Below are 14,769 nucleotides of genomic sequence, written 5' to 3'. Positions count from 1 at the left end.
CGCACTGACTGAAGGTCCAGTGGCTGCAGTCTCGGGGAAAAATGTAACTTTCAAAACCCTGATTGATCCCAAAGAGGAGTTTGATGCCATAGCCTGGTTTTTCAATAACGGGACTGAGCTCATTTGCGTCGTCACTGGGAACAGAGAATGTGAGAGCATTGTGTTCGAGGGTTACCAGGGTAGAGTGATGGCGAGCCAAACCAGCGGGTTCTCGACACTGGGGTCTCTGGCGGCAAAGGACAACGGGAATTATTATGTCAACATCTTTACCGCCAAAAGGGTGAAGACTGGAGAGACCAATCTCAGACTTCTTGGGTGAGCTGTTGTGTTTTACCTCCACCTGGGAGGCTGTGTATTCAGTCTCGTTGTCAGTTGTGCTAGCTGCAGGACTCTAGGGATGGCGATTTCAGTCAGTTGGTCACTGCCTTGGTGCAGACTGAAATATCTCAATACTGTTGGATGGGTTGCCCATAAAATTTGATGCAGCATACATGGTATGTAGAGGATGAATCCTATTAGCTTTGGTGGCCCCCTGATCTTTTCTCTAGTGCCACCAGGAGGTCAAAGTTTTCACTTTTCCAGTGAATATCTCAACATCTACTGGATGGATTGATGAAAGATTTTGTACAGACATTCATGGTTCCCAGATGATGAATCCTAATGACTTTGGTTTTCCCTTCACTTTACTAACACTCTCAACTGAGATGATGAACATGGTAAACATTATCTACATAACAAACTGATGGCATGCTAACGCTAACATTTACTTCAACGCACCACTGCGCTGCTAGCCTGACTGTTCACTCTCAGACCTGTTTGACTATTAGTTATCAAGATGTTGATGGAGTCCTGCAACAACAAATTAGCTATTGGTTCTGGATCCTGATCCAGGGTTTCTTAAAAAGAAAGAATCATTAAGAATCTGTAGTTCTATAAAGGTACAACTCAACTATCTGTAATGCATCTATAAATCTGGCACATGCACATTTCACGCCACATTACCCTTGGAACATGTCCTATGTTGCCCTTTTGACGTTCACTTTAAATATTTAGGGAATATCTTTTGGAGCCTACATATAAAGAAGGGCAATTAGCAATTATACACAGGAGGTCATGTGTCAAAAGTTTCTGTATCTGATGTTGTTCCCCACAGCCTCTGTTCATCGCCCGGCTGAACAAGGCTTGTCTAGTCTTGTCATTACACAAGCAGCTTGCACTGGTTCTCACAAGGGTGTGTTCTGACCTCCTTATTATTTTTTACTGTAAACCAATAGTTACACCACAAGGTATGATACAGTTTTAGTACAGCAAAAATGAGTTTATGTATAGAAGAGGAGTCACTAACCTTGGAAATGTTGGTGTCATGCAGTGAACCATTCAGCCCCACCTCACCAGTCAAGTTACCTTGTTTCTATCTGCAGAGCTGGTCTTAAAATAGACCATCAGGACTGACATGTCTGAGACAGTAGAGTTTAACAGCACTGTGGTTCTCACTTGCTCTGCCAAGGGCTCATTCATCAGATTCTCCTGGGCCAATGGCACCAATACCATCGTGGCAGACAAAACACGATTCACCATTAAAGAGGTGAGACTTCATGTGCATTTTGATCACATCAGAATTTATTTATTCATTTTCCTGATCATTTGGCCAATTTATCTTCTATTCATTTTCTATCCTGCAGGAAGCCACATCCAGTACGCTGACTATCTGTGGTATTCAGGCCTCAGACCTGGTTGGTCCTATCTACTGCACTGCTGGCAACCATCTGGAGGTGGAGAGGAGCGCTCCTCTCCACCTCACTGTCATCTGTGAGTACGTCATCTGTAGCAGTGGTTTTAAATAATGATAGATACTTAAAGTTCAGATACTTTAAAGGTCCCATATAGTATTAAGGCACATTTCCATGTCTTTTTTTGATTACAAAGCAGGTCTAGGTTCTGTATCAATACTGCGAAAGTATGAAAGCGCTCAGTCCACAGAGAAATGCACACAGCCTGTATTCAGAAACTGAGCCTTAAAATGAGCCATCAGGACTTCTGTAATTTGTGATGTCACAACAAAGAGGTCACTGCCCTCAGCCATACCCCAAGCCCAGCCAACCATCCCACCTTGCAGGATTTGGTTTCTCAATGATTTTAATGATTGATTTGGTCAGCCAATCAGAAGAGAGGTTCAAACCCTTGTGTGATTGGCTTTCCCACCTGTTGTTACTAGAGCTCCAGAGAGAAGCCTGAGAGAGGAGATGTAAAACTGCAATGAGATGGTTTTTGATTCTTAAAACCATAAATATATCTTCTTATAGATCAACACTTGAAATAAAACAGTGGAAAAGTATAAAATATCGTACATTTAAAGTAAGAATGCTTGCATACAATTTTCAATTCCTTAGTACCATATATGTAAATTACTAGATTTATACAGTTTATGAACTCAACAGAAGCTGTAAATCTGACCTCCAGTGGTTTAACTTTTCAAGTGACATACAAGTGTACTCCAGGGTGTGTCAGTACAATGTGACATGACTGAACTGACACAAAAATGTGGTTAGATAAGCTATAAACATCAAACTTTAAACCAGAGAACCAGAGGTGTTAGTTAATTTGATGTTAAATATGCTTTAAATAGGATTTTCAGGCATGTTTAGTGTTACTTTATCTGTATAAAATTTGATTGTTCTGTTGTGGTTCCATTACAGTTTGCATTAACAGCTAGTTTAGTTCTTGAGTTTTACCAAGAGTTTTATCTGATGGTACTGGTAATGGCTGGTACAACACAAGTATCCACATACTACAATGTCCGGTCTGATAAAAACAGCTCACTCACCACATTGCTGTGGGGATCTTTGTGTGCCCTGTTGAAACATCTGCAATGATACTTTTGGACCAGAAGATGTCACCATCAAACAATTTATGATACAATGATACTCCAGCGACAGCTTGGTACAAATGGGATTCATATGTGATGCACTACAGATGGAAACTACCACAGTTAGTTTGCACTGTTTCAATAACTGAAATCTTAAGATCATTTCCTGTCCCTTTTTTCAGTTCCTTCACCTGCATCTGTACTGACAACACAACCTCCAGCTATACCTGGTAGGTATTTTGGTAATGACATATACAATATTACCTAAACTCCCTCAGAGAAAAATCATGTAGAAAAAATCTTGTAGATATTAGGTAAAAGCCAGGTCAACAGCAAAACGTATTAGGAAAAATAATTAAAACAATGAGATATAGATTTAAAACTGGTGAAATCTGCTTAATGGGATATTTCAGGTTATTTGACGAGGAGGTAGTCTTGCATAGTGAATGTATTATCTGCAGTAGATTAGGATTAGCGTGCTGCCAGTTAGGAGAGCCAGCAGGGAACACAGCACACTAGCAGAGAGATGTGCTGCTGTGCATAGGGCCAACAAAAAAAGTGTTTTAGACACTTTTAAAAGACGCCCACCCAAACAATCCAATATCCATTTAAATGTTTATAATATTTTCAGTGCGTTATCTTCCCTCTTATCTTCTTACATAAATATATAAATGTAAATATATAAATATATTTATGTAAAGAAAAGATTATTTCTTGTTCTTTTTTTTAAAAAAAACCTTTACCTCTATCTTTATTGACTCTTCAGAGTGACCCCTTATTCAAAGCTAGTAGATTAAAAAACTTTTATAGTAGTCAAATAATTAATTCTACCAATATGTGTGATTCAACTTTTATCCAAAACATAACTATCAAAGTAGATTTAACTTTGAGTTGATAACTGTGTTGATACTTACACTTACAGTTGTCTGGTTAATTTATTATTTAACAGCTTTAAATTGAAATTCCAAAAAATCACTAAATCAGAATTTATACTGATATGATATTGACACAATGATCAAATGTTCTTGTTAGCTTCAGCGGCACCCAAAGGACTACCAGTGGAGGAAGGTGAGGAACTTCTCATGTGACTATGTCTTTGCATACCCCCATGGCCCCATATACCACCATGTCCTAACAAACAACCGCGTCCCCATACACCACCATGTCCTCACATATGACCACATCACCATATAAAACCACATCCACAGATACCTTCATGTCCCTACATACCACCACGTTCTCACAAACCATCTTAACACAGAGGGACAGGGACACACGGCCGGATAATCGGCAGCTCTTGGACATTCAGCATGCCTGGTTTGACAAACTGCAGGTGGAGCTGATGGAGATGAGGCTGAGCTTTGAGAGGAGCCTCCATCAGATGGAGAGCCATACACATTCCCTGCTGTGGTCCATGAGCAGGAGGCTGGAGCGACTCACAGAGGCCATGGATCACAACTCAGCCACCTCTCACCACAAAACCTTTGTATCTCTAAGCCATTTGCTACCTAGCAGCTTTTCAGAAGTGAGCCAATCTCCAGGCAAACAGCCTATGAGTCTCCACAATAAAAGTCAATGCACATGTGGAGGTCGGAGAGCCAATCGTTCCTGAATATTATGATTGTTGAGTTCTTTTGATGTGTTAAATAAAAACAGGCATAACATGTTTGTTTTTGGGACAGAAATATATATGCTAGAGTTAATTTTACTTTTTAAGGTGGGCTGTATCAGTTAAATATCTCTGTACTGATCTAAGTTTTCATTTTACAAGCACAGGTTTAAAATAAATTCAGTTTTTATATGAATAGTTAATGTGTCTATTTGCTTTCAGGGACTAATGACAATGAACTATGAGCATCACTAAATATAAGGGAAACATTCTTTAGCCATTTGCATTTTTCTAACTGAATTAGCAATACTATGTAGGAAGGTAAGCCAATATATGCAGGCTGAGTTCAATTTTGAATGCAGTAGTATTGCAGTAGTAAATATTAGCAGATCTTCACTATTGTTGTCTATTGATTTCAATAATTTCAAGCCATGATGCACAATGCAATTGACAAATCAACATTTACAAGAATTTATGTAATATGTTTGGGGTGTTATGAGGAAACACCCTAAATATAAAAGGGAGTATTTTAGAAAGGAGGCAAATTCAGGGGGCGGTAACACTGTGCTTCATGGTATCTTTATCATTCTGTCCTGCTTTGCTATGATCACAGCTTGTTGGTGTTACATAAATACAGTTTTTAAATATAAATATTACTTGGCTTTAAGATTGTGGCTTTAAAACTTTGCAACTCTCCCACTGGACAAAAGATGAAACTGCGGTAAAAAGCATCAAAACAACTACATTTTTAGTGACTTTTATTTAGTTTGTGTATACAACTACTGTGTCTCTATTTTTTATGCACTGTTTTCATTCTTCAATAAAATGAAAAGGGCCTAAAAAAAGTGCAAAGTCTCTTGGAGATAGAGAACATTTTTTTGAAGACTCTGTTGTAAGTCAGTTTGTTGTTACAGATAGAGGACGTGAAGAGCAGTCATCTAATCAATCAAATGTATGTTTGTGTGTGTGTGTGTGTGTTCTATCTGACTGAGGGAGGTTTTTGTACGACGTTTTTTCACTGTGTGATCATATTTTTGCTGTTCACACGGTGAAAACTCTGACAGTAGTAAACTGCTGCATCTTCAGTCTGGACTCCACTGATGGTCAGAGTGAAGTCAGAGTTTGATCCACTGCCTGTAAAACGACCTGGAATCCCTGATGCTCGAGTGGTAGCATAGGAAATAAGCAGTTTAGGAGGTTGTCCATCTTTCTGTTGGTACCAGGCTAAACGGTATTGGTTGCTCCAAAGATAAACATTGTGATTGAAACTACATCTGATGGTGACGGAGGCTCCCAGAGCAGAGCTCACTGCTCCAGACTGAGTCACTGTGACCTGTCCTCTGGACTCTGAGGACACAGAGACAGAAACATAAAGCAGCGTCATGGTTTTGTCGGCTTCATTTCAGAGGGACGGATGTTGATAGAGGAGAGGAGTTTGATTCTCTGGACTTTACCTGTGAAGCAGCAGCAGAGGAGAGTCCAGATGAGGACGGAGACCAAAGTCATGTTTCTGATGAGGAGGATTTCTGTGTCTTCTGTTGTCATGAAGGACAGCTGTCAGTCATCCAGTCTTCAACTCTCAGGACTATAAACTCTCCCAGAGCACTGGAGCATGGTGCTGCTGATGCAAAGTGGCTCTCTATGGAAATGCTCTGACTGACTCCAGCAGGGACTTGGTTGTTTGTTGCTGACACAGTGTTACATGTAAAATGATTCATGTGAAAGGAAAAAATGAAAACGTTAATGGTGTAAGCATGACCAGTGATCTGATCAGTAGATTGTGAAGAGAGTAGAACCAATACTATACTGAGATTACAGGTGTGTGTGATGGACATCTTAACTCTGTGTATTTTAAATTAGATGGTAGTTGCCAGAAAACCTGCTTTAGTTCCTGATCAGATTCTGGGCTAAAAGAGGAGAAAATAATGGTATCACAATATTTTGTAGATTCTCATCTGCAGATAAATTCATTTCATGGTGGTGAGTAGAAGTGGGTGGTAACGACTTACAGATCTGTTACATGTTGGAGTAGTTTTAATGCAGCCAACACATTCATTATGTTGCTTTCACTTACTGCTTCATGCACTCATGCACATTACAGTAAGAGGCTGAGGATCTGCTGATCCCAGGTCTGCTGCTACTCCACTAGGCCACGCCCCTCATGACTCTGTTCTCGCGCTCCATTTCACCATCAGTCATGAACAAGACCCCGATTAAACTCCTTTACTAACCCCCAATCCTGTCTTCTAGCAGAGGACCATGGTCTCAGACTTGAAGGTGCTGACTTTAATCTGGGCCGCTTCACACTCACCTGTAATTTTCATGTCCAAGAAATTATGTGAAGTTACTTTTGTGTTGTCCTGTCTTCATGCTGTCTCGTGACTTCCTGTTTTATTTTGAAATCTTACTTCCCTCTCATTTCAGATAACTTGCTCCTTTCCCCAGTGTTTTTCCTGACAGTCTGATTGCCTGCCCCTCCCTGATTGTCTCCACCTGTGTCCCCTTACCTTGTGTGTATTTAGAGTCTGTGTCTCCCTTTGTCCTGTGCTAGTTCGTCTTTTTGGATACAGAGAGCCAAGCCATTCCTCACCTTGAGTCCAAGTCATGTCAGGTTCTTTTGAGTTCTTGTTTTGGCCTTGTTATTTCCGTCACGCAATTGTTTTCCTCTATCAAGAGGGATTTTTGTTTGTACTTTGCTTAGTAGTTTTTGCCTCCTTTGAGAGTGATTTTGAGTTGCTACTTTTGTTACCTTTTTGGATTCCTCTGAACGAGTGATTTTGTGTTGTTACTTTATCAATAAAAGATTGTTTATTTTGTACTTTGTGGGTCTTGAGTCGTGCATTTGGGTTCACGTCCTTGCTCAGTCGTGAAATTAATCTGTCCGAGTGCTGAAGGTCACCGTCTCATGAAGCCAACAGAACCACATCATCTGCAAAGAGAAGAAATGCAATTCTGAGGTTCCCAAACCGGACACTCTCATCACTCCTGCTGTGTCTTGAGATCCTGTCCACTGTCACAAACAGCATCAGAAACAAAGATCAGCCTTGACGGAGTCCAACACCCACTGAAAATGTGGATGTCATTGGCATTGGGTTCAGTCTCTTTGCCACACAGGCAGGCTAAGGCGGGGACCTGGGAGAGCTGATGTCAGTCATATCCACATCAAAGAAAAGAAAAGCTAAAGACGGTGGTGTGCTGGTATGTTTTCTTATTAAATTGCTTGATGCTGAAGTTGTTTCTTCAGTCATTACTTTGGTTCTCAAACTCAAGTAGTTACTCTGATGACTACTTTCACCTGAGTGCTTGTTTTTACAAAGTAACAGTACTTGTACGTGAGTGCAGTTTTTAAATACTCCACCAACCTCTGGGACAGAAGTTTTCACTAAAATATACTATGCATTATAAATATACTGAATGTTAAACTGACATTAATCCAATGAAATAGCTATATTCAGAACTGAGGTTAGATTTGTATGTGAACCAGCCTTTGCTGAAGTAGGATTGTTATAGAACGGAAGCTGGAGGGAATAAAATAAAAGAAATGGTCTGAAGGGCCCTGAGAGCAATGGTGTTGGAGTAGCAGCTGTAGCGAGGCCCAGGTTGAGGATAGATAGGAGCCTTAGCTTTAGGGTAGACAGGAGACTTTGAGGATAGACAGGAGACCTAGGTTGGGGATAGATAGGAGGCTTCTGGACACCTGGCACTACTACTATGCCCTGGCATGCCTGGTTTGGGGAGGGTCCACATGGGGCTGAACACCATTGTTCCCAAGGTGTTGATAGGTAAAGAGGAACTATACATGATGATGCACAGGCTCTCTGTCTTCAGTTCAGATCTGGATCTGATTTCACTTTTGTTCTTGTGAAAGAATATATTCTATTGGATTGGACTCTGATCATATCCAGTGACTTCTATTTTGAATCTTTTCTGACTCCAGTAAAAGTGCAGTTTTGTAGAAAGTGTTTGTGAAGAGGTCTAGACTGAAACTCTGGCCCAGACCTGGACTTTTTTTCTACAACACATGGAAGTCATCTTCAGTCACAGCTGGACAGATTTCTTATTGTCTCAAGTTCATGTAGCAACAGCTGTGAGCAGCAACGTGAGGTTTCTGAAGGTCTTCACGTTGCACTTGAACAACGTCTCGTTCATGTTGAAAACTATTTCAACAAAAGTCCACTCCAGCTGTTCTGGAGCTTTGGATTAAATAACATGATCTTCCTCAGCAGATTGAGTTTGTCCATTTGTCATGGAATTTTTTTTAGTTCAAAGCAATGTGGAGAAGAAGTGTCAGAAATAGTCAGAGGAATGACATTTTAACATCTGTATTTCAGACTGTTTAAACTATGTTGTCAATATAAAACAGTGAGTGTATCCAGAAGACCTGCTTTGATTACTGATCAGGTTTGAGGCTGGGAGTTGGGAAGAAGATTATGTTGTGATGAATAGTAGAATGTGAATGGTCTTGAGTGGTTGGTATAGATCATGATGGAAGAGACCAGGGGACCAGCGTATAATAAGATGCATCATGGATCAAAAAGATACTGATGTCTAGTTAAACTTTATAAACAGATTAATACAGTTGAAGGTGAAGTTGACTTGGTTTTGGGGTTAGTTCTGATGGTTAGGGTTAGGGAATGCATTATATCAATTAGTGTCCTCGCAAAGATAGAAGTACAAGTGTGTGTGTGTGTGTGTGTGTGTGTGTGTGTGTGTGTGTGTGTGTGTGTGTGTCCTCAGTGAACTGTGTCAGTTCAGTTTCTGTTCAGTCTGACTGAGGGAGGTTTTTGTACGACGCTTTTTCACTGTGTGAACACATGCTGACTGTTGATATAGTGTTGACTCTGACAGTAGTAAACTGCTGCATCTTCAGTCTGGACTCCACTGATGGTCAGAGTGAAGTCAGAGTTTGATCCACTGCCTGTAAAACGAACTGGAATCCCTGATGCTCGAGTGGTAGCAAAGTAAATAAGGAGTTTAGGTTTTTCTCCATCTCTCTGTTGGTACCAGTGTAAATACTGGTTGTTGTTATAAACATAAACATCCTGACTGGTTCTACAGCTGATGGTGACGGAGCCTCCCAGAGCAGAGCTCACTGCTCCAGACTGAGTCACTGTGACCTGTCCTCTGGACTCTGAGGACACAGAGACAGAAACATAAAGCAGCGTCATGGTTTTGTCGGCTTCATTTCAGAGGGACGGATGTTGATAGAGGAGAGGAGTTTGATTCTCTGGACTTTACCTGTGAAGCAGCAGCAGAGGAGAGTCCAGATGAGGACGGAGACCAAAGTCATGTTTCTGATGAGGAGGATTTCTGTGTCTTCTGTTGTCATGAAGGACAGCTGTCAGTCATCCAGTCTTCAACTCTCAGGACTATAAACTCTCCCAGAGCACTGGAGCATGGTGCTGCTGATGCAAAGTGGCTCTCTATGGAAATGCTCTGACTGACTCCAGCAGGGACTTGGTTGTTTGTTGCTGACACAGTGTTACATGTAAAATGATTCACGTGAAAGAAAAAAATGCCAACGGTAATGGTGTAAGCATGACCAGTGATCTGATCAGTACATTGTAAAGAGAGTAGAACCAATACTATGCTGAGATTACAGGTGTGTGTGATGGACATCTTAACTCTGTGTATTTTAAATTAGATGGTAGTTGCCAGAAAACCTGCTTTAGTTCCTGATCAGATTCTGGGCTAAAAGAGGAGAAAATAATGGTATCACAATATTTTGTTGATTCTCATCTGCAGATAAATTCATTTCATGGTGGTGAGTAGAAGTGGGTGGTAACGACTTACAGATCTGTTACATGTTGGAGTAGTTTTAATGCAGCCAACACATTCATTATGTTGCTTTCACTTACTGCTTCATGCACTCATGCACATTCCAGTAAGAGGCTGAGGATCTGCTGATCCCAGGTCTGCTGCTACTCCACTAGGCCACGCCCCTCATGACTCTGTTCTCGCGCTCCATTTCACCATCAGTCATGAACAAGACCCCGATTAAACTCCTTTACTAACCCCCAATCCTGTCTTCTAGCAGAGGACCATGGTCTCAGACTTGAAGGTGCTGACTTTAATCTCGGCCGCTTCACACTCGCCTGCAATCTGCCCGAGTGCTGAAGGTCACCGTCTCATGAAGCCAACAGAACCACATCGTCTGCAAAGAGAAGAGATGCAATTCTGAGGTTCCCAAACCGGACACTCTCATCACTCCTGCTGTGTCTTGAGATCCTGTCCACTGTCACAAACAGCATCAGAAACAAAGATCAGCCTTGACGGAGTCCAACACCCACTGAAAATGTGGATGTCATTGGCATTGGGTTCAGTCTCTTTGCCACACAGGCAGGCTAAGGCGGGGACCTGGGAGAGCTGATGTCAGTCATATCCACATCAAAGAAAAGAAAAGCTAAAGACGGTGGTGTGCTGGTATGTTTTCTTATTAAATTGCTTGATGCTGAAGTTGTTTCTTCAGTCATTACTTTGGTTCTCAAACTCAAGTAGTTACTCTGATGACTACTTTCACCTGAGTGCTTGTTTTTACAAAGTAACAGTACTTGTACGTGAGTGCAGTTTTTAAATACTCCACCAACCTCTGGGACAGAAGTTTTCACTAAAATATACTATGCATTATAAATATACTGACTGTTAAACTGACATTAATCCAATGAAATAGCTATATTCACAACTGAGGTTAGATTTGTATGTGAACCAGCCTTTGCTGAAGTAGGATTGTTATAGAACGGAAGCTGGAGGGAATAAAATAAAAGAAATGGTCTGAAGGGCCCTGAGAGCAATGGTGTTGGAGTAGCAGCTGTAGCGAGGCCCAGGTTGAGGATAGATAGGAGCCTTAGCTTTAGGGTAGACAGGAGACTTTGAGGATAGACAGGAGACCTAGGTTGGGGATAGATAGGAGGCTTCTGGACACCTGGCACTACTACTATGCCCTGGCATGCCTGGTTTGGGGAGGGTCCACATGGGGCTGAACACCATTGTTCCCAAGGTGTTGATAGGTAAAGAGGAACTATACATGATGATGCACAGGCTCTCTGTCTTCAGTTCAGATCTGGATCTGATTTCACTTTTGTTCTTGTGAAAGAATATATTCTATTGGATTGGACTCTGATCATATCCAGTGACTTCTATTTTGAATCTTTTCTGACTCCAGTAAAAGTGCAGTTTTGTAGAAAGTGTTTGTGAAGAGGTCTAGACTGAAACTCTGGCCCAGACCTGGACTTTTTTTCTACAACACATGGAAGTCATCTTCAGTCACAGCTGGACAGATTTTTTTGTCTCAAGTTCATGTAGCAACAGCTGTGAGCAGCAACGTGAGGTTTCTGAAGGTCTTCACGTTGCACTTGAACAACGTCTCGTTCATGTTGAAAACTATTTCAACAAAAGTCCACTCCAGCTGTTCTGGAGCTTTGGATTAAATAACATGATCTTCCTCAGCAGATTGAGTTTGTCCATTTGTCATGGATTTTTTTTTAGTTCAAAGCAATGTGGAGAAGAAGTGTCAGAAATAGTCAGAGGAATGACATTTTAACATCTGTATTTCAGACTGTTTAAACTATGTTGTCCATATAAAACAGTGAGTGTATCCAGAAGACCTGCTTTGATTACTGATCAGGTTTGAGGCTGGGAGTTGGGAAGAAGATTATGTTGTGATGAATAGTAGAATGTGAATGGTCTTGAGTGGTTGGTATAGATCATGATGGAAGAGACAGGGGAACCAGTGTATAATAAGATACATCATGGATCAAAAAGATACTGATGTCAGTGAAACTTTATACACAGATTAATACAGTTGAAGGTGAATGTTGGCTCGGTTTTAGGGTTAGTTCTGATGGTTAGGGTTAGGGAATGCATTATATCAATTAGTGTCCTCGCAAAGATAGAAGTACAAGTGTGTGTGTGTGTGTGTGTGTGTGTGTGGTGTGTGTGTTTGTGTGGGGGGTTTGTGTGGTGTGTTGTGTGTGTGTGTGTGTGTGTGTGTATGTGTGTGTGTCCTCAGTGAACTGTATCAGTCTCTGCAGTAGCTTCCAGCTGCAGCAGTCAGTACAGTTTCTGTTCAGTCTGACTGAGGGAGGTTTTTGTACGACGCTTTTTCACTGTGTGAACACATGCTGACTGTTGATATAGTGTTGACTCTGACAGTAGTAAACTGCTGCATCTTCAGTCTGGACTCCACTGATGGTCAGAGTGAAGTCAGAGTTTGATCCACTGCCTGTAAAACGAACTGGAATCCCTGATGCTCGAGTGGTAGCAAAGTAAATAAGGAGTTTAGGTTTTTCTCCATCTCTCTGTTGGTACCAGGCTAACAAATGGTAGTTGCTATAAACATAAACATCCTGACTGGTTCTACAGTTGATGGTGACGGAGCCTCCCAGAGCAGAGCTCACTGCTCCAGACTGAGTCACTGTGACCTGTCCTCTGGACTCTGAGGACACAGAGACAGAAACATAAAGCAGCGTCATGGTTTTGTCGGCTTCATTTCAGAGGGACGGATGTTGATAGAGGAGAGGAGTTTGATTCTCTGGACTTTACCTGTGAAGCAGCAGCAGAGGAGAGTCCAGATGAGGACGGAGACCAAAGTCATGTTTCTGATGAGGAGGATTTCTGTGTCTTCTGTTGTCATGAAGGACAGCTGTCAGTCATCCAGTCTTCAACTCTCAGGACTATAAACTCTCCCAGAGCACTGGAGCATGGTGCTGCTGATGCAAAGTGGCTCTCTATGGAAATGCTCTGACTGACTCCAGCAGGGACTTGGATCACTCTGATCATGCTGTTTATCAATGGATCAATCAGCTGATCAGAGTATTGATCAGGAAGTGTTAATACTTATTTTAGTGTGGTTAAGGTTTTATGTGTTTGAGTAACTTTTATTCTGATTGTCTTTTCTTGTATTTTAATTAATTGCAGGAAAAGGTTGCTTTGCCTTTCAAATGAATAAATATGGAAAAATTACATATTTTAAAATTGTTTTCCTGTGTTATTGTCACTTTTTAAGCCAGCAGACGAAAGATTACAATATTTTTTTAAATTCAGTTCCTAAATATTTGCAGCAGATGAAATGATCTCGTTTTATTTGTAAGACTCTCAGTATTTATGTTTTTATTTCTCCTCCTTCATCATGGAGGAGAACCAGAGCAGCTTTGCTAAAATTTCTTTACACATTCCTGTCGTGCTGAAGTTTAAGTCCAACTGTAGAAAAGATCAAACTTCTATTCTATTTTAATTATGACTTTTTAAATTTACAATTTTATTTTAAATTAATGAAGATTCACTTTTTTCAATTAAACTTTACATGTAAGATTCCTCTATGAAAATGTTCAAAGACTCTATACTTCTTTTATTGTGTTATATATTGTTTCCAATGTAGTTGGAACTCATTTTGTTAAACGATGATGAAGAACATTTGATGGTGGTCAGATTATTTAATGTTTTTGTTTGTTTCCTCTGAAAACTAAAGTCATGTAAACTCAAGACTTTAATGATTTTGATGAGAAAGTTTCTAATCTGTGAAAGGAGGGAACATGAATGCTAAAAATGTAGAGTTAAAAAAGATGTTTAATCTCCACAAGCAGTTCAGGACATTTCGTCGTTGTGAGGACGTGTTAGACTTGTGAGGATATTTGGGCCGATCTTCAGCTTCAATGTGCTTTGTGAGGACCAAGACTTGGTTTTAGGGTTGTGGTTTGAATTAAGTCGGCGTTAGACATTTATCTGTGAAGGCTAGCGTAAGGTTAAGGGGTTAGGGAATGTGTGGCGTCATGTTAACACATTTTACCATACTTGTGATGTCTGAAAAATTGAATGTTGTTGAGAGTTTAAGTGACGGTTTGAGACGTATGACTCGGTTTTAGGGTTAGGCATTCTCTTGTGATGATTGAGGTCACGGTAATGACGATCCTCACAAATAATGAAACAGGGTGTGTGTGTGTGTGTGTGTGTGTGTGTGTGTGTCCTCAGTGAACTGTGTCAGTTCAGTTTCTGTTCAGTCTGACTGAGGGAGGTTTTTGTACGACGCTTTTTCACTGTGTGAACACATGCTGACTGTTGATATAGTGATAACTCTGACAGTAGTAAACTGCTGCATCTTCAGTCTGGACTCCACTGATGGTCAGAGTGAAGTCAGAGTTTGATCCACTGCCTGTAAAACGACCTGGAATCCCTGATGCTCGAGTGGTAGCATGGTAAATAAGCAGTTTAGGTTTTTCTTCATCTCTCTGTTGGTACCAGGCTAAATAATGGTTGTTGTTATAAACATGAACATTCTGACTGGTCCTACAGCTGATGG

At 40.8% G+C, this 14,769-nt stretch overlaps 3 gene segments (V, D, J or C); all 3 read right to left on the bottom strand.

The window, feature by feature from the left end:
* Positions 1 to 5,490: 5,490 nt before the first annotated feature.
* LOC111233224 lies at positions 5,491 to 6,121 on the bottom strand. The segment is given in 2 exon segments: positions 5,491 to 5,822; positions 5,930 to 6,121. Coding segments are annotated over 2 exon segments (423 nt in total).
* A 3,120-nt stretch (positions 6,122 to 9,241) lies between these two features.
* On the bottom strand, positions 9,242 to 9,899 carry LOC111233221. The segment is given in 2 exon segments: positions 9,242 to 9,606; positions 9,714 to 9,899. Coding segments are annotated over 2 exon segments (423 nt in total).
* Positions 9,900 to 12,562: 2,663 nt separating this feature from the next.
* On the bottom strand, positions 12,563 to 13,217 carry LOC111233222. The segment is given in 2 exon segments: positions 12,563 to 12,909; positions 13,017 to 13,217. Coding segments are annotated over 2 exon segments (423 nt in total).
* Positions 13,218 to 14,769: the final 1,552 nt, after the last annotated feature.

Source organism: Seriola dumerili, unplaced genomic scaffold, assembly GCF_002260705.1.
Source record: "Seriola dumerili isolate Sdu_G_001 unplaced genomic scaffold, Sdu_1.0 BDQW01000381.1, whole genome shotgun sequence".
Lineage (NCBI taxonomy): Eukaryota > Metazoa > Chordata > Actinopteri > Carangiformes > Carangidae > Seriola > Seriola dumerili.
This window is presented reverse-complemented; position numbering and strand designations above follow the sequence as displayed.